The 14,858-nt window shown below is 36.2% G+C and overlaps 1 protein-coding gene and 1 long non-coding RNA gene across 6 annotated transcripts in view; one reads left to right on the top strand and one right to left on the bottom strand.

Annotated features, from left to right (window-relative positions):
• Window positions 1–14,858, bottom strand: part of ATRNL1 (attractin like 1) — a 425,500-nt gene that overhangs the window by 358,666 nt on the left and 51,976 nt on the right. For all 5 annotated transcript variants that reach the window (XM_042863594.1, XM_042863598.1, XM_042863596.1 and 2 more), the window contains exons 6-8: window positions 13,388–13,562; window positions 12,094–12,181; window positions 1,179–1,434 (exon numbers count right to left, since the gene is read on the bottom strand). In XM_042863594.1, the coding sequence (XP_042719528.1) occupies window positions 1,179–1,434; window positions 12,094–12,181; window positions 13,388–13,562 (519 nt within the window). The remainder of the gene's footprint in view (window positions 1–1,178; window positions 1,435–12,093; window positions 12,182–13,387; window positions 13,563–14,858) is intronic.
• Window positions 4,235–14,858, top strand: part of LOC122175719 — a 36,281-nt gene continuing 25,657 nt past the window's right edge. Inside the window, exon 1 of the long non-coding RNA XR_006177487.1 lies at window positions 4,235–4,422. This is a non-coding gene — a long non-coding RNA (uncharacterized LOC122175719). The remainder of the gene's footprint in view (window positions 4,423–14,858) is intronic.

Here is a 14,858-nt window from a genome sequence, read left to right as displayed (position 1 = left end):
AATGAGGTAAAATGAAAACAAGTTAGCCTTCAATACCTACTAACCCTTACAGTATTGTTGTAAAACATAATTCTGAGTGTAGAAATTTTTAGTAATTTTGTTCAGATTAATCAAATTTTTCCAACATGGAACAAGCATATCATTGCACTCTTCCTCTTATTCCTATTCTTTCAGCTTTGCTCAACATTCCTACAACTCGCAGGTAATGCCAGAACGCATAAGAATCCTCTGTGTATTGAAGTGATTTCCCCACCTCACAAATCTGCTTACACAGTTACTATATCAATATGCATAAATGCAAATGAGTAAATGAAACTACTTAAAAGACTTAGGATTAACGTCTTAACATAAAAACACTACTTGAAAGTTTTGAATGCTTTCTGTGAGTGCTTAAATAACTGCAAGAAACTCAAATCAATTCTGCAGAAAACAATAATTCAAACATTGTTTGAATTTCTAAATATTTCTAAAGAAAATCAAAATGTGTATTTTCAAGATCATTTTATTATAAGAATGTCTTAGAAGTATCGCGTGCAAGAGGAGATGTCTTTGTTTATTTAATTTTAACATTTAAAATTGCCCATCAGGAAAACTTGCCATTGTGGCAGGGAAATCCCAGACAGACATGTTGGAATACTTAAAAATTTGTTTTTTCCAATATTGGGAATTTATTCCAATTGGAAATTTATACATTATCCAAAAATCTTTTTATTTCTTTTAGAAGGAGCAAGTTACACTTCTGAGACTAGCTTGTGTGTAATTGATAAACAAAGTTCTTATATTTCAAAAATCAGCATGATGATATCACAACATTAATTAAATAATCTACAAAATTAACTTAATTCTTATTGTAGTTACTCTTTATTGTACTCTGTTTTGCCACTTGATTTTTACTCTGCTACGAAGTAAAAACATAGTCTATGGTTAAAAAGGGTAAGTTTCATCAGAATAACAATTACTGCTTGGAATTTAGTGTTTTGGCCTTCAACAAATAGCCAAAGCCATTATATTCCAAACATATACTAATGCTACTAACAATTAATTTGATTGGTGTTGTCTGAAGGAAAATACAATGAGATTATATTGCCAAACACGTATTTTCCTTTGTGAAAGCAGGAGGTGTTCCTAAGGAATTTTTTTCATCAATGCATGATAAAAATGACTTGGAAGCAACTTACTGATGTAGTATTCTTGCACAATGCTCGTGTAACCATATATGGCAGAATATCCAAAAATGATAATCATAACCACATCTCTGCTGTCCAGCTCCACGATGTGTGCTGAATGACCTTCCACAGCATACTGCTGGCCATGTACAAGCACAGCAGGCGTTCTGATACTCCACGTTTGACTGTGGATGTTGAAAATCCACAGCTCATCAGTAACATTGCCATTATTTGTTTCAATTTTGCCTCCGTACATGTAGATGTCTTCCTGTAAAAATTGGGAGAAAGGAGAGAACAGACAATGGATTACAAAAAAGATAACATCTGAGCTGCGTATTCCTGTGCTGCATAGAATTTTATAACGGAACAATCTGATTTAGATCTTCACGTACAGCTAATGCTATCTTAAACAGCTCAATAACAGAGACTGGTTCCAGAAAACAATACTTAAACTAAAGCAAAAGTGATGATAAGGAGAGCACTTCACTGAAGAATAAATGCAGCCATGAAAATGACCTGAAAATTAATCTCAACCAGATTACTTCAAGCAGAAAAACTTTAATTACATGACTCTAATTCACACTGCAGCCATTAAAAACCTAAGCAGAAAGGGATTTACACTGTCTTCTTAAGGAATGATTCACAGAACTAAAACATAATTTACCATACACTCAAACTATATGAATTTCATTTGGCATATGCACAAGAGAGAACATTTTATCTTAATGACAACATAACTTAAGTCCTGAGAAACTTCACAATCATAAACAAATCAGCCTGAAGAAACGGGACAATGCGTGTACATCATCCGCTTGGGCACATGTACTGAAATCAAATCTCAATGGGAGAGTAGTTTGAGTTCTTCTAAAAGGATGCAAAAGAAATTTTCCAATCTTCATTAACCACATATCAAAACAGATGGCGTTGTTGCTCAAGATAAGTAAAGAATGATTTACTTTAATATTGATTGAAAATGATTCTAGTAAATCTCTAACTTCAAACCAAGGCATACAGAGTCATAGAAGGAATTCCAGCTTGTTGGCTTCACTGACTGGCTCACTGTTCAAGGACAGTTTATCCCAGGTAGAAAAATACTGCTTCTGGTTCAAATAATGAGTTAGTGTTTGATAGGACACGTCAGGTCCACGTGCACTCAGCATCTCACCTGTACGGTGTTTGTACAGTAGGCAGTCATCTCCTGCACAATGCAGTATCATAAATGCTCTAGGGTCTAACCAATTTGATCAAGAAAAAAAAAAGCTGCAGAATACACATTTAGCAAAGTTTTGCTTGGCACGGACTACTGTCCCTCGGGAGAAAAACAAAACAGAACTAAGATAAAGAAACCACATAATATAAGAAGTTTGAATGAACCGTAAGGAAGTTGAAAAATATGGCTGATCAGTAGATTGACAGTCTACTAAGACCAGCAAAGCAAAATACAATTTTTATTGTAATAAAATAAAATAAATGTAATAAAATGTAATTTCTATTATAATACAATGTTCCCTCATTTGATGCATGTAAACGTATCTTAATTTGGAGCTTAGAGTTGTTCCCATGCAGTGCTACTCTGTGTTAGAGAATAGCCTACCCTGGTCTTTAAACAAAAGATGTACACAATCTTCAGTAGGAATTAGTACAGGGATAATATCTGTACTAGATATACATCTGAAGTCATTATTTTCCTATGAAATAAAAATGTATTTCAAAGGCCTTGAGTAAAGATCTGTAAGAAGGCAATTGCTGAACACAACCAAAGGGATTGTTTCTATGGGATGTAAGCATTGACGGAGTCTACAGGCATCAAAGCATGCAAGCCAAAAGGCTGCCAAGACATCTTTCACAAAACCACAGTGAAAGGAGTCCTAACATAATAGTTATAGTTATCATTGGTGAGGAATTAAGACTTGCTTTGAATGCTGTTCTTGCAATACCTGTCTGCTGAGCTGCATTTTAGCTTATGCTTTTATTTCTTGAGAAATCTTCCTCTAGGTCTTTGCCTTGCACTGAGGAGCCTTACTTAGGAAGATACTCCCAAGTATCAGCTATTAGAAAGATTCAGTGGTGTTAGAACTTTCTTGTCAAATTCTCAAATGCCATGAAAGAGGGCAAGATCCAAAGGAATTGTTCCCCATACATCTAATGAATGCTTTTGGACTAATTCAGTAACTAAAACAGATGTTAAAGAAAAATATTTATATGACACTATGGGTTTGCTTTAAGTTCATGCCAGCCTTAGTTTTCCAAAATAAAAACAAAGAGTGCTAAAGCGCAGCTATTGACTCCAAACACTTCTACTGTTGGGTTGTTTGCCACAGATGTAAAAACAGGTTTCTAGGAGATTCAGCTTTGGGCCAACCAGACTTTCTTTATATGCATGCTTTGAGAAGGAGGCACATGCCCTCTTGCCTTCAGGAATGCCACTTTCCTTCCTGTATCTAAGGAATAACTACAATTCCTATTTTGAATGTTGAATACAGATTTGTGCACTTTATGTAATATTAAAGGCCAAGAAAGTAACATGGTAACAGTACCAATTGAGTTTATTAGTTTATTTTAAAAATTGTGATAGGATTTGCGTCTGAAAAATTAAGTGTCCCCATTCTAATTAATTAAAATAAAGATCATCAATATCTCTCTAGTAAGAAACACACCAAGGCTGCAGGTAGCATTCTGTAGCCTATCAATCTATTACTCAGTGTCGATTTGGTAGTAAAATCTGTCATAATTCTTGAGACTGCAAGGAAAAATCACTATGACAGAACAAGCTTTCTGATTTTCTTCCTTAATAGCTAAACCATCTTGAAAATAGAGATGCTGACCTCTAGTGTGCTATTCTGACTTTTAAAAATACATTTAGTTTCAAAGACCATCTTTCCGCTTTTCATAAAGAAGTACGCTATAGCATTTCACTGTACTAAAACATGAGGACTCGTCCAGATTTTGGCAGGGATGGAGTTAATTTTCTTCCTAGTAGCTAGTTCAGTGCTGTGTGAGAATAATGTTGATAACACACTGACGTTTTAGTTGCTGCTGAGCAGCGCTTACAACAAGTCAAGGTTGTTTGAACTCCTCGTGCTGCCTGGCCAGGAAGAAGCTGGGGTGTATAAGTTGCTGGAGGTGACGAAGCTGACAGAGACAGGTCACAAAGATGTCCCACTCCATATGGTGTGACATTCAACAATAAAACTGGGGGCATTGGATAGGAGGGCTGCTTCTGATCGGGAACGGGCTGGGAATCGGTCAGCAAGTGGTAAGTAACTGTGTCGTGCATCGCTTGCTTTGTGTACTCTTTTGTTGGTGGTGGTTTCCCTTTTTTTATTTTTTTTTTTAATTTTTTTCCCCCCTCTTCATTCAACTGTCCTTATCTCAACACATGAGTTCTTGCACTTTTCATTTTTTTCCCCAATCTCACTGGGGGGGGGGAGTGAACAGCTTTGTGGTGCTCAGCTGCTTCTGGGTTAAACCATGACCAGGCTTATAGGAAATTTGTACACTAGTGAAACATGAATGGTTTGAGCAAGTACTTTTCTTTAAATTATCCCAGAGAGCTCATTGTTGAAACCTGCCAATTCAGACTCACAAAGTAAAGCACAGAGGAAGGAAGGACCTAATTAAGGGCTTGCAGGTGAAATATAACAGTTTTTAAAAATAAAATACTTTCTGAGACAGAGCAAAGACGCAATATGCTAAAAAGGTGACCTGAAGAACCACATGAATTTCAGAACGACCCCTCAGACAGCTGGCAGTGTTCTCCTCACCGTTCTACTTAAATGATTCAACATACAGATAAAAGAACACTTCTGAGAGGAGCTATCTTTATAAATGACACAGCAGATCCTGTGCACAAAACTATTCAGAGTTCTACAGGGAAAAAGACAAGAAGGCCATCAAAACTACTTTATCAATCCCAAAATCACATTTAAGCAAGCTTCACTCGAGGCTATATCTGAGATTAAGCAGCTCCTACTGCCACTAATAAAAATTAAAAAATTAAAAACCACTTCGAAAGTTAGCTATGATCAATTCAATATGGAAAAAGAAAGGCTCATAGACCTAAGTCCATAGAACTACAGAATGAAAAATTTTACAAGCATATAAATAAAGGACAAAAGCAATCATATAAAGGCAAGCATTTTCTGAGAAGTCTAGATTGGAAACAAGTGCAGCCCAAAGGTTGAAAGAAAAGGAGTCCATCCATAAACCAGCTATAAATCAATGCATATGCTGTCATGGTTTGGCCTGGTTTCTATGACAAGGGGGTGAAGGGACCTATGGATCCATGCCCTGTGAAGGGAGCATAATGAGGAGGGGGGAGGAGGAAAGGGAGATTGGCCCAGACAAGGAAAACAGCAGCAATGAGCTAAAGGAAAAAAAAACTTAGTTTACTATTGAAGTACGCCAACAAGCCACAGAACTGCAGCATTAACTCTTTAACTCCCAGTGCATTCAATCACGTCATGATGTGGAACACTGATGAAAAAAAACAAGAAGCCATGACACATGCTGAAGGTGAGGCCTTCTGTACACAAGATAATGACTTTCAAGAGGACAGGTGCACAATTACTGCTCACCTTTGAGCACAGGAATGAAGCATACTATGAGAGTTTCTCCAAAAGTAATGCCTCCTGTTTTATTTTGTCAGCCCACAACATCAGAAGTGAATGGTGGTGGTGTGGCAGTAGAGGTTGGACTTTTCCACCAATATTCCATTACATTTTGTTGTTGTGTGGCAGATAGTAGCAGAGGGGCAGCGTGACAGAGTGGCATCTGACAAGTAAGTGCATATGAAGCAAAGGTGTACCACCGAATTTCTCCGTATGGAAAAAAAGGCATCCATCAACATTAATTGATGCTTGCAAACATTCATGGAGACCAAAGAGTGGATGTGAGCACAGCGAAGTGGTGGCAGGTTTCAGCAGTAGCGACAGGACCTATTGAACTAACACAGGTGAAAGCAACAGTTTCCTGGATCAGATCATTACTGGTGACAAGGTATCATATCACCAGTATCAAGGTATCAAGCTAGACTCAAAACAGCCGTCCATCAGGTGGAAATATATCAACTCCCCTTCAAAGAAGTTGCTGAAGATGCAGCCGCATTGAGAAAATGATGCACACTATCATGGTGCTCTTTCTGGTTTTCCTGGAACCCAGACAAACCAGCTCTGAACACTACATCACAGCCTGGCTAAATTGAAAGATTAAATTTCCAGAATTGGGCCAGAGAAGAAGACAATCTTTTTCTTGCAACATCAAAAGGTCAGGCCCCATATTGGTTCAAAGACTGTGGAGCACATAATCAATATCATTTGGACTATCATTTCCACTGTATAGTTTGAATTTGGAGCCTTCTGACTTTCATCTTTTTGGGATGATGAAAGATGAACAGCACGGACAACATTTTGCTAGAAATTATGCTCTCATAGCTGCTTTTAAGCAGGGGTTCACCCCCCCACTGGTGACGTTGTTTGTTTCGTATTGGGTTTTTTGTTTGTTTTTACAAGTATGGCATACAGGCTCTTGTTCATGGCTGGTGGCAATGCATAGCTAATGGAAATGACCATTGAAAAATAGTGTTTTGTAGCTGAGAATTTGCTTCATCAAATAGTCTTATCATGCCCTATGTAGTTTAATGGATATAAATAGGAGGGATTACTTCCAGAGCAACCTACATACATACTTGTACTCAAACTGATATGGTATACTACATCAGTAATTAGATGAACAAGCAAATAAAGGTTTAAAACAGCATATCCTCATGAAACGAGTGAGGAAAAAGTAAAAATAACCTGGACATGCTCCCCAGGTGAGAGATATTAAAAATTGAACTCTTTACGCTGGAGGAACGCAAAGGCCAAGAGGCAGACTGTGCAAGAAACAGACAGCTGAACAGCAGGCAGATAAGCATGAAGACTTGACCTCCAGTACACTCCTGTTTTGAGTTTTTGATATCGCTTGTCAAAGCAACATCTTCAAATATACAGAGTAAAATCTTGTGCAATACAGAGTATTTACTCAAGAAATTAACCTGGGTCATTTTTAGATGTGTTACTTCGTGCTGCTAAAATCACCTAAGAAGTTACAGAAACCTCTGAAAATCTTGTAGTTTTTTAAAATGAAAATTGCATACAAATGTTACCCCATGCAAAGCATATAAAAGTACATTATATATTCAATGTGTAATTCAGGGTTTCTACCCAGTAAGAAATCTGCAGAAAAGAAAATTTTCCACTGTAAGAGGAGCATGCATGCAGCTCACTTATTCATGACATTCCCACTTCCAGGCCATGACAGTTGGTTTCTTGGCAACTATTACAGGGTAAGTTAGTAAAACAGCAACAGAAGAGATTGTTAGTTTCATTTGCATTAAAACTTTGATAGATATTACCATGTTCTTAAAAAAAAAAAATTCCCTACCACAAACAATTCAAAAAATAATTTATTTAGATGATAATGAACAAAATCCAATTTGTAAATGCAGAGAAAAATTTCTTAGGGAAGAAAAAAATCTTTGGAAAGTCAATTACTTTTTGTGACCTAAACACATGGCACAGCAAAAAAAATACAGGCTTCTAGTAAACAAATAGAAATCATCCCAACAGCCTGAACTTTAAAAGACAAAATACTTTTACAAGTCTGAAAAAGCATGAAAAATTTCCATGTACTTTTATCCTTGGAGTTATATCAAAGAAGAAAGTTAGATACCTAAATGAATAAAGGCTCTAAATCCAATATAAGTCCTCTGCTTTAAGTGAATAACCATTAATTAACACTGCTATATGCACGTTCAAAGTTTCATAAGAACTGACAAGGTAATCTACAGAATTTTCCATAAGATAGGTAAATTATCCCCTGTTTTTAATAGGAGTAAAAACAAAAATTGCAAAAATGACCAGCAATCCAGTAAATAAGAATTCCTGCATGAATCTCCTTGTCAAAACCAGAAGTCCACAGCATTTATAAATAAGAATCTTGTGATTGCTCATCTCACCTAGTTCTCAATTTCTTCTGAGATCTACAAATCAGAATTTAAAAGCAGGATGTTCAGAGGATGTAATTGAAAGCCATAAAATAATTTTAAAAAGTGACTTGGTGGTACAACCCACTAACAAGTATTAATTGAACGGTTAGAACAGAACTTCTATATTCCTAGTGCTTTTCCAAATCATACTACAATTACCTACATGAGTAAGCTTACACAAGAACAATAAACTAACTGATGAAAGAGTGTCTCACTCACATTAAGGGAGAAGACAATTTTGCTCTTGTTTTGTTAACTCTAGATTTTGATTAGACTAACAAAAACATCAGAAGAGACACGCACACTCAGCATCAATACCAATTAATTTGGAAATCAAAACAATTACCCTTTCTAAATAAAGCTTTAAAATCAGAAGTAACATAGTACACAAACGAGTCAAATTAAGTTGGAGTACATATAAAATGGCCCACGTATCAGGAAATATCTTTACAATTACTACTGTGCCAGCCTGTTTGATTGCCAAACCTAAAAGAATCTAATTTCAGTGCTCAGTTAACCTTCCACTGCCATGGGACTAGAAGATACCGTTTCATTATAAGCTCAGACTCCCTGATATGACCAGAAGGTCATGCCCAGCAGTGACCATGCACTCTCTCTCTATGCAACTCCCACCATACTTTATTCCAGCCATCTAGTAGTTTTCAAGTTGCCATCTATCTAGTCGTGGTTTGACAAAGCTGTACGTGCCTGCTTTAAAAACTTCACTAACCATTATCTCCAGTCTCTTCATAATCCTTTTTCTTCTGTGATTCATTTCAAAGTACGTTGACATTTTTGAAGTATCAAGATGCTGAAACTACATAGAATCCCTCAGATATGGAAGAACCAATTGCTAACATTGATAGGTAGTGCTTTTCCAAAAACCAGCCTGAAGTGGCACTGAAGGCAACACTATCTAACAATTTAGCTGGTCTAAAAGCAAGAACACATTTTATGCATTTATGGTGGAGAGAGTATAAAAGTCTTAGTCACTTGTTATAACTATACATCAGTGGGAGTCTTCTGATCACTTTTCTTCAGAGTAAAGAAGTACAGTACTTCAATTTTAACTAAAGCAGCTTTCTAAGGGAAATGGCACGGTAACTTATTTCATTCTCCACAGAGTCAACTATATAGCCTCAATTTAGTTTGCACCACAGTCAGGCAATACTAGCTGTGTGCTCTCACTCTGGTCTAGCACAGGCTTTGAATTCTTGGCAGCTGAAGTCAAAAACTTAATCTAATTTCTTCTAGGTGGATACTATTTTCTTTCCTCTAAAAAGAAGACGTTGAACAATGAGTAGTACACAGCTCAAAACACAGCTCACAGCTGCCATCTCTAGGTATTATACCATGTCCTGCCACTCTTCACACTCGAATTTTGTTTTTCAATGGACTGAATACATGAAAGGAAAAAATAAAAGTTTTTTTTAAGATCACACAAGTACATATTGTTTGATATTTGCTGGAAATTTTTTTTTAATGGTTACTCTTCAGTTCGGAGCATTTCAAGTAAATATTACTACTGTTGACCTAGAAAAGGTTAAACGATATTTTAATCCTTTATATAATAGGTTACTTGAATGTTTCCAACAAAAATGATCCACATTCCACAAGAAGGGAAATAACCAGAATATAGCAGTCTAAGACATTTCAAAGAACAGATAATACATAGGTAGTGAATCAGGGAACTGAGGAGGAGAAAAACAATTTTTGAGTTGGCTTTGGGGCACGCACAGAATCTAGTTCACATTATTGCTACAGTAGTAATCGTGACATTCAGCATCTCTGGAAGAGAAACATGACAGAGGGGAAAAAAAACAAACACCCACAGTTCTGCATAACTGCAGAGAAGCAATGTATATAAAGGAAGACCGATCATAAAAAAAAAAATTAAATAGGTACAACTGAAAGGAGAAAGTCTTTAATGACGACACAAAGATACTTTAAGGACATCTGAGATCCCATAAAACCTTTCTATTTGAAAAAAAAAAAAATTCCAATTAGAAAGACCAAAACAAATCAGGCTTAACTTAACAACACTGTTAGAAGTAAGAAAAAGTACTTCAAAATCTGCTTCAAATCCAGCAGATTAAGATGTGGAAAGATATAAGGCAAGCCAAGAAACAGCTTGATGAGTTGCCTGCAAAATTCATGTGTTAAGTACTACACCATTTTTCAAATGCATTAGAAGAACAGTCAACTAGATTTATTTATGCTGCCAACAGACAGTATAATATTCCAAAAACAGAGTCATAGTAATAACATTAATTTTTGCATTTGAATTCTTCATCATAGACTTCACAGGTATTTCCATAGCACAAATTAATAACAAATGGTCATAGTAGAGGAGCAACAAAAAAGTCTCCAAGATCTGTTCTGAAGGAATTTAAGAATAAAAATGGTGACTCAATGGAATTTTGAGGAAAGTGTTCACTTAACAGTGAGGGAAGGTCACCTGTGGTATCCCACAGAAACGAACAATAAGAATTTGTTAGTTCAACATACTTCAAAACATACTTCAAAACAGTCTGGCACAAGAATGAACAGAAAAATGACAATGTCAATACTAAGCTACTCAAAATATTCAAGACAATGAACAAAGGCAAAGAATTGAGTAATATTTAATGTCCAATATGAGAACAAGTAAAAGAATATACAAAGTCACAGATTTTCATGAAAAGATGCATACAAAACTATTTAAGTCTGCACTATGGTGGTGGGGTTTTAATTGACTAGAATAAGGTCATAACATTATGGCTGATAGAGTAGTGATAAAACCAATTCAAAACCAATAGTAGATTGATATAAACATCTGAGGTACTGATACCTCACAAACAACTCTCACAGAAGGGATACAAAAACTAAAAATAACACAGGCAATGGCTTCATCACTACCTGATGTATGAAATACTTTCCTTCTGGATTACTAAAAAAGCAAGTAATTTTCGCATGAATCAGAAATTGATGGAGGATATGATAAACTTACAGAAAATCACAACTGGTACCAAGAGCCCAATCAGAAAAAGTATAAAGAAATAGGGAATATCAGAACAGCAAGTAGCAGTACCCCAAAAGGTGGCATCTCTTCACATAACACCCTGGAATTCTTGGGCACAAGATGGTACCAATGATAAAAATGGCCTGAATGCATAGATATAAACGAAAGGCACAGATTTATAGTCTTTCCATAAAAATACTGTTTCAGAGTCCTTTTGATAAAGCAGCTTGCCCACTATTTAAAACTGCTCTGTTTCTGTAAGCAGTTGTAATAAAGCAAATAAAAAATTATTTCTTACTGTCATGGCCCTTTAGGCACTAAGGGGCCACAGCCAGGAGTCAGCCATAGATCTTCCCCTCCCTCCTACTCTGAGTTGATCTGGACACAGACTGTAGATAGCTTGTTTCCTGGATGGGCTCCTCAGGCACATTCTGTAGCCTTATCTCCAGTCCTGTTTCCAGCCCTACTTTCTCCTGCTCCTGTCTGGACTCCTTGCACTCTCTGGACCTGGGTCATTACTTGCCATGTACAGGCTTGCTCTATCAGCCCACCATCCTACATGCTGTGTTCAGCCCCTGTGGGTTGGCACCTGCTCAACAAGGGCTTTGTCCATGCTGAGATCACACTTGGCTCCCAGTTCACCTTTCCTTACACAAGAATTGCAAATATTATTTTGGGGGAGGGGAGGGAATACCATATTGGCAAGTTTAACTCTAGAGCTGAAAAGTTACTCAAAAATCTTTCTCCGAAACTGTGCAATAGGTCTAAATACTGAAGAAGACAATAACAGCAAAGCACTTAGGGACTAGAAATTACCCTCAAAAATGTATGAATCATTTCAAGATCAGTAACAGTACATAGAAATACATTAATTAAATAGGAGGTAAAAGAGTCCAAACCTGATATAATGCAAGTGTGTGTCCATATCTCTGGAGCGGCCCTTTGGATACAGGCACCACATTCCATATACTGCTTTCCAAATTGTAGCTAGAAGAGAAATAAAACATTAAAATGTTTTCTATCCACACAGAAATAGGGGATTTTGTATTTTTGAAATAATTTTGTTATACTAAGTGTGCACACTTCATCAGACATTGTTTATTTGAGGTTGTTGGTAATTTGTTAGTAGCAATTAGGTGATCATTTTTAACTGCTGTAACAGTGCAATAATAGTGACAGTGAGCTAAATGCTCATCAAGGGAAAACAGGAACAGTTCTACTGGGGACCCGTCAACAATTTCAGAAATTGCAACTGTAATTAAAACCACATTACTTACAAGAAAGTTACGAAACTAGGTTACTAAGTTCACAGTTATCAGCAAGCAAAAAACCACCACTCAACTGCCTAAGCCACAACCTTTGGCACTGCTTTGAAAACTTGTTATTGAGCACCCTCTCAGTTACACAGCTGAATTTAATTTTCATTAACTTTAAATTAAGTATTGAAACAAACACAACAGGACAGAGGTAAAAAATAAGAGCACAGAGGTATATTAAGGGAAGATGCAAAGACAATGGGATTTGTTTTGGATGATTGTAAAACTGCAAAAGAAAACAGGAGGTAGACAAAAATAGGAGAAATAAACATATCCTAACAGTTGCATTATTTATCACATTCAGGGCCTCTGTCTGTATAACAAGTTACCATTCAAATTGGCTAAGTGATATTTACAGATATTTTAGGAGTTGGAGTCAATGATCCCTATGGGTCCCTTCCAACTTGAGAGAGCTGATGAAATGCATACACATACAGAGTGTTACAAATACGAAGAACCAAAATATCCTGCACCAAACAGGCTAAATGCCTGCATTAAATATGAGCCTCTTGTAATTATAAATAAATATTTATATGCAAATATCACTCTAGATATACTACCTGAAAAAGCCATCACACAGATTTCTTCCCCACCATTTCTTATCACCACAAGCACTTTTATGGTTTGTAGCAAATAATAGTGACTGTTTTCAGAAGACTGATGAGTTCACACATTAATATTACATAGATCTTTGTTACACATACTCCAATTCTTTTGAATTATAAGAAAATTGGAAGCATAAAAATAAGACAGTTAATAAAGAACCTAAAAAAGCATACACCTTTTGATTGAGTTGAAGGATAGGTGTTCATTTGTGTCGATATACATTTTCCCCAAGCCTTATCAGAAGGGATATCATAAGGGAGAAATCACTTACTTCAACACCATTTGGAATGAGCTGTAGTTAAAAGTATATCCACCAATCACCCACATAAATTTTCCATGAAGAACTGCCTTATGGGAAGCCCGGCCCACAGAAGGGCTGAATGGCTTCACGTTTGGTAAGATCCAGTAGGACTCCGTGGAAGGGACGTTCAAAGAACAATCTGGGCCTGTTTTGTAAACAAATGCAGAATTTGTACAACCTGTTAGACTGAGTTGTTAGAGCCAATAAAGCAGAAATAGGAAAGGCTTAATTACAGATGTCAGGATTGCTCGTTCTGATAAAATACAGTATACGCTTTTATGTTTAACAGATGCTCGACCAAAAAAATGACAACAAAGGACATTAGTCAAATTGAAAGTGTTAGATTAGCTGAAATAATGATATATTTCTGCATTCTTCTCAGAAAACACACTGTATGAGTCACAGATCGAAGGAAAGGCAAAACGATCCATATTTTTAGAAGCAATATAGATCTAAAATGAGTAACACAGAATAAACTTTTTATTACCTCTGAAGAAGCACTGTAATGCAGAATATAACCAGAATAAGTTGATATCAAAGCAAATAACACTGAATAAGTAACATTACAGTATAGAATATAGTATACGCAATCTCAAGAATACAAATTTGGCTTCTTTCAATACTGTTTTGGTCTGCCTTTCAAGAAGAAAGTGCTTCATAAAATCAAGGATTTGAGAATTTGAATGTTACAGAAACTTAGTGATTATTCTACGAAGCTCCCAAAACCTGCATTATTTTGGAACGTATCTTAGAAAACAGTACTGATAAATTAAGAAAAATCATCAAAAGTTGCCATTTTTAAGTTTTATTATTTTGATAAAATTAATAAAAGAAAAAAAATCACCAGCACACAAACTATGAGCCTTTTGTCTGTGACTGTTCAGTATTACTGACCATCTTTATTTCCAGATAGGAAAATGCTCAATCTTCAAGGCACCACTTCTAGGATTATCAATCATGGAAGTGAACCTTTCATCATCAGTAAGAGCAGACACATTTTATGGCAGCTAAATGATGTCAGTAATTCAATGCTGATACTGTAAAGCAGTGTTATGCCCATCTCTGTCTAGTTAAATTAAATAATTCACTCAAGCTACTGGGCATTACTAAAACTCCAAGCTGTTAAACTCACACTGGGTATAACCTTTTTTAGGAAACACTGCAATAGTCAGCTAACAATAAGCAAATACCCAAGAAGCAAATTAACACGGCCAGTCTGCACCCAAAGTATCATAAATCACCCAATTTAAGGTTGCATAGAGATGTACAGAGCTAAGGAGTAAATGCATAAACTCAGTTCATGAAATCATGTAGCTGGGAAAATAGCTTTATATCGAGTGCAACCATCCACCTAAAACTACAAATGCATTGCCAAATCAGATACCTAAACTTAGTTCTGAAAGCACAGAGTCCATCTGGATAGAATTTTGAGGGGGACAAT

This window comes from Lagopus leucura, unplaced genomic scaffold (genome assembly GCF_019238085.1).
Source record: "Lagopus leucura isolate 7727_CA_CO unplaced genomic scaffold, USGS_WTPT01 Super-Scaffold_741, whole genome shotgun sequence".
Lineage (NCBI taxonomy): Eukaryota > Metazoa > Chordata > Aves > Galliformes > Phasianidae > Lagopus > Lagopus leucura.
This window is presented reverse-complemented; position numbering and strand designations above follow the sequence as displayed.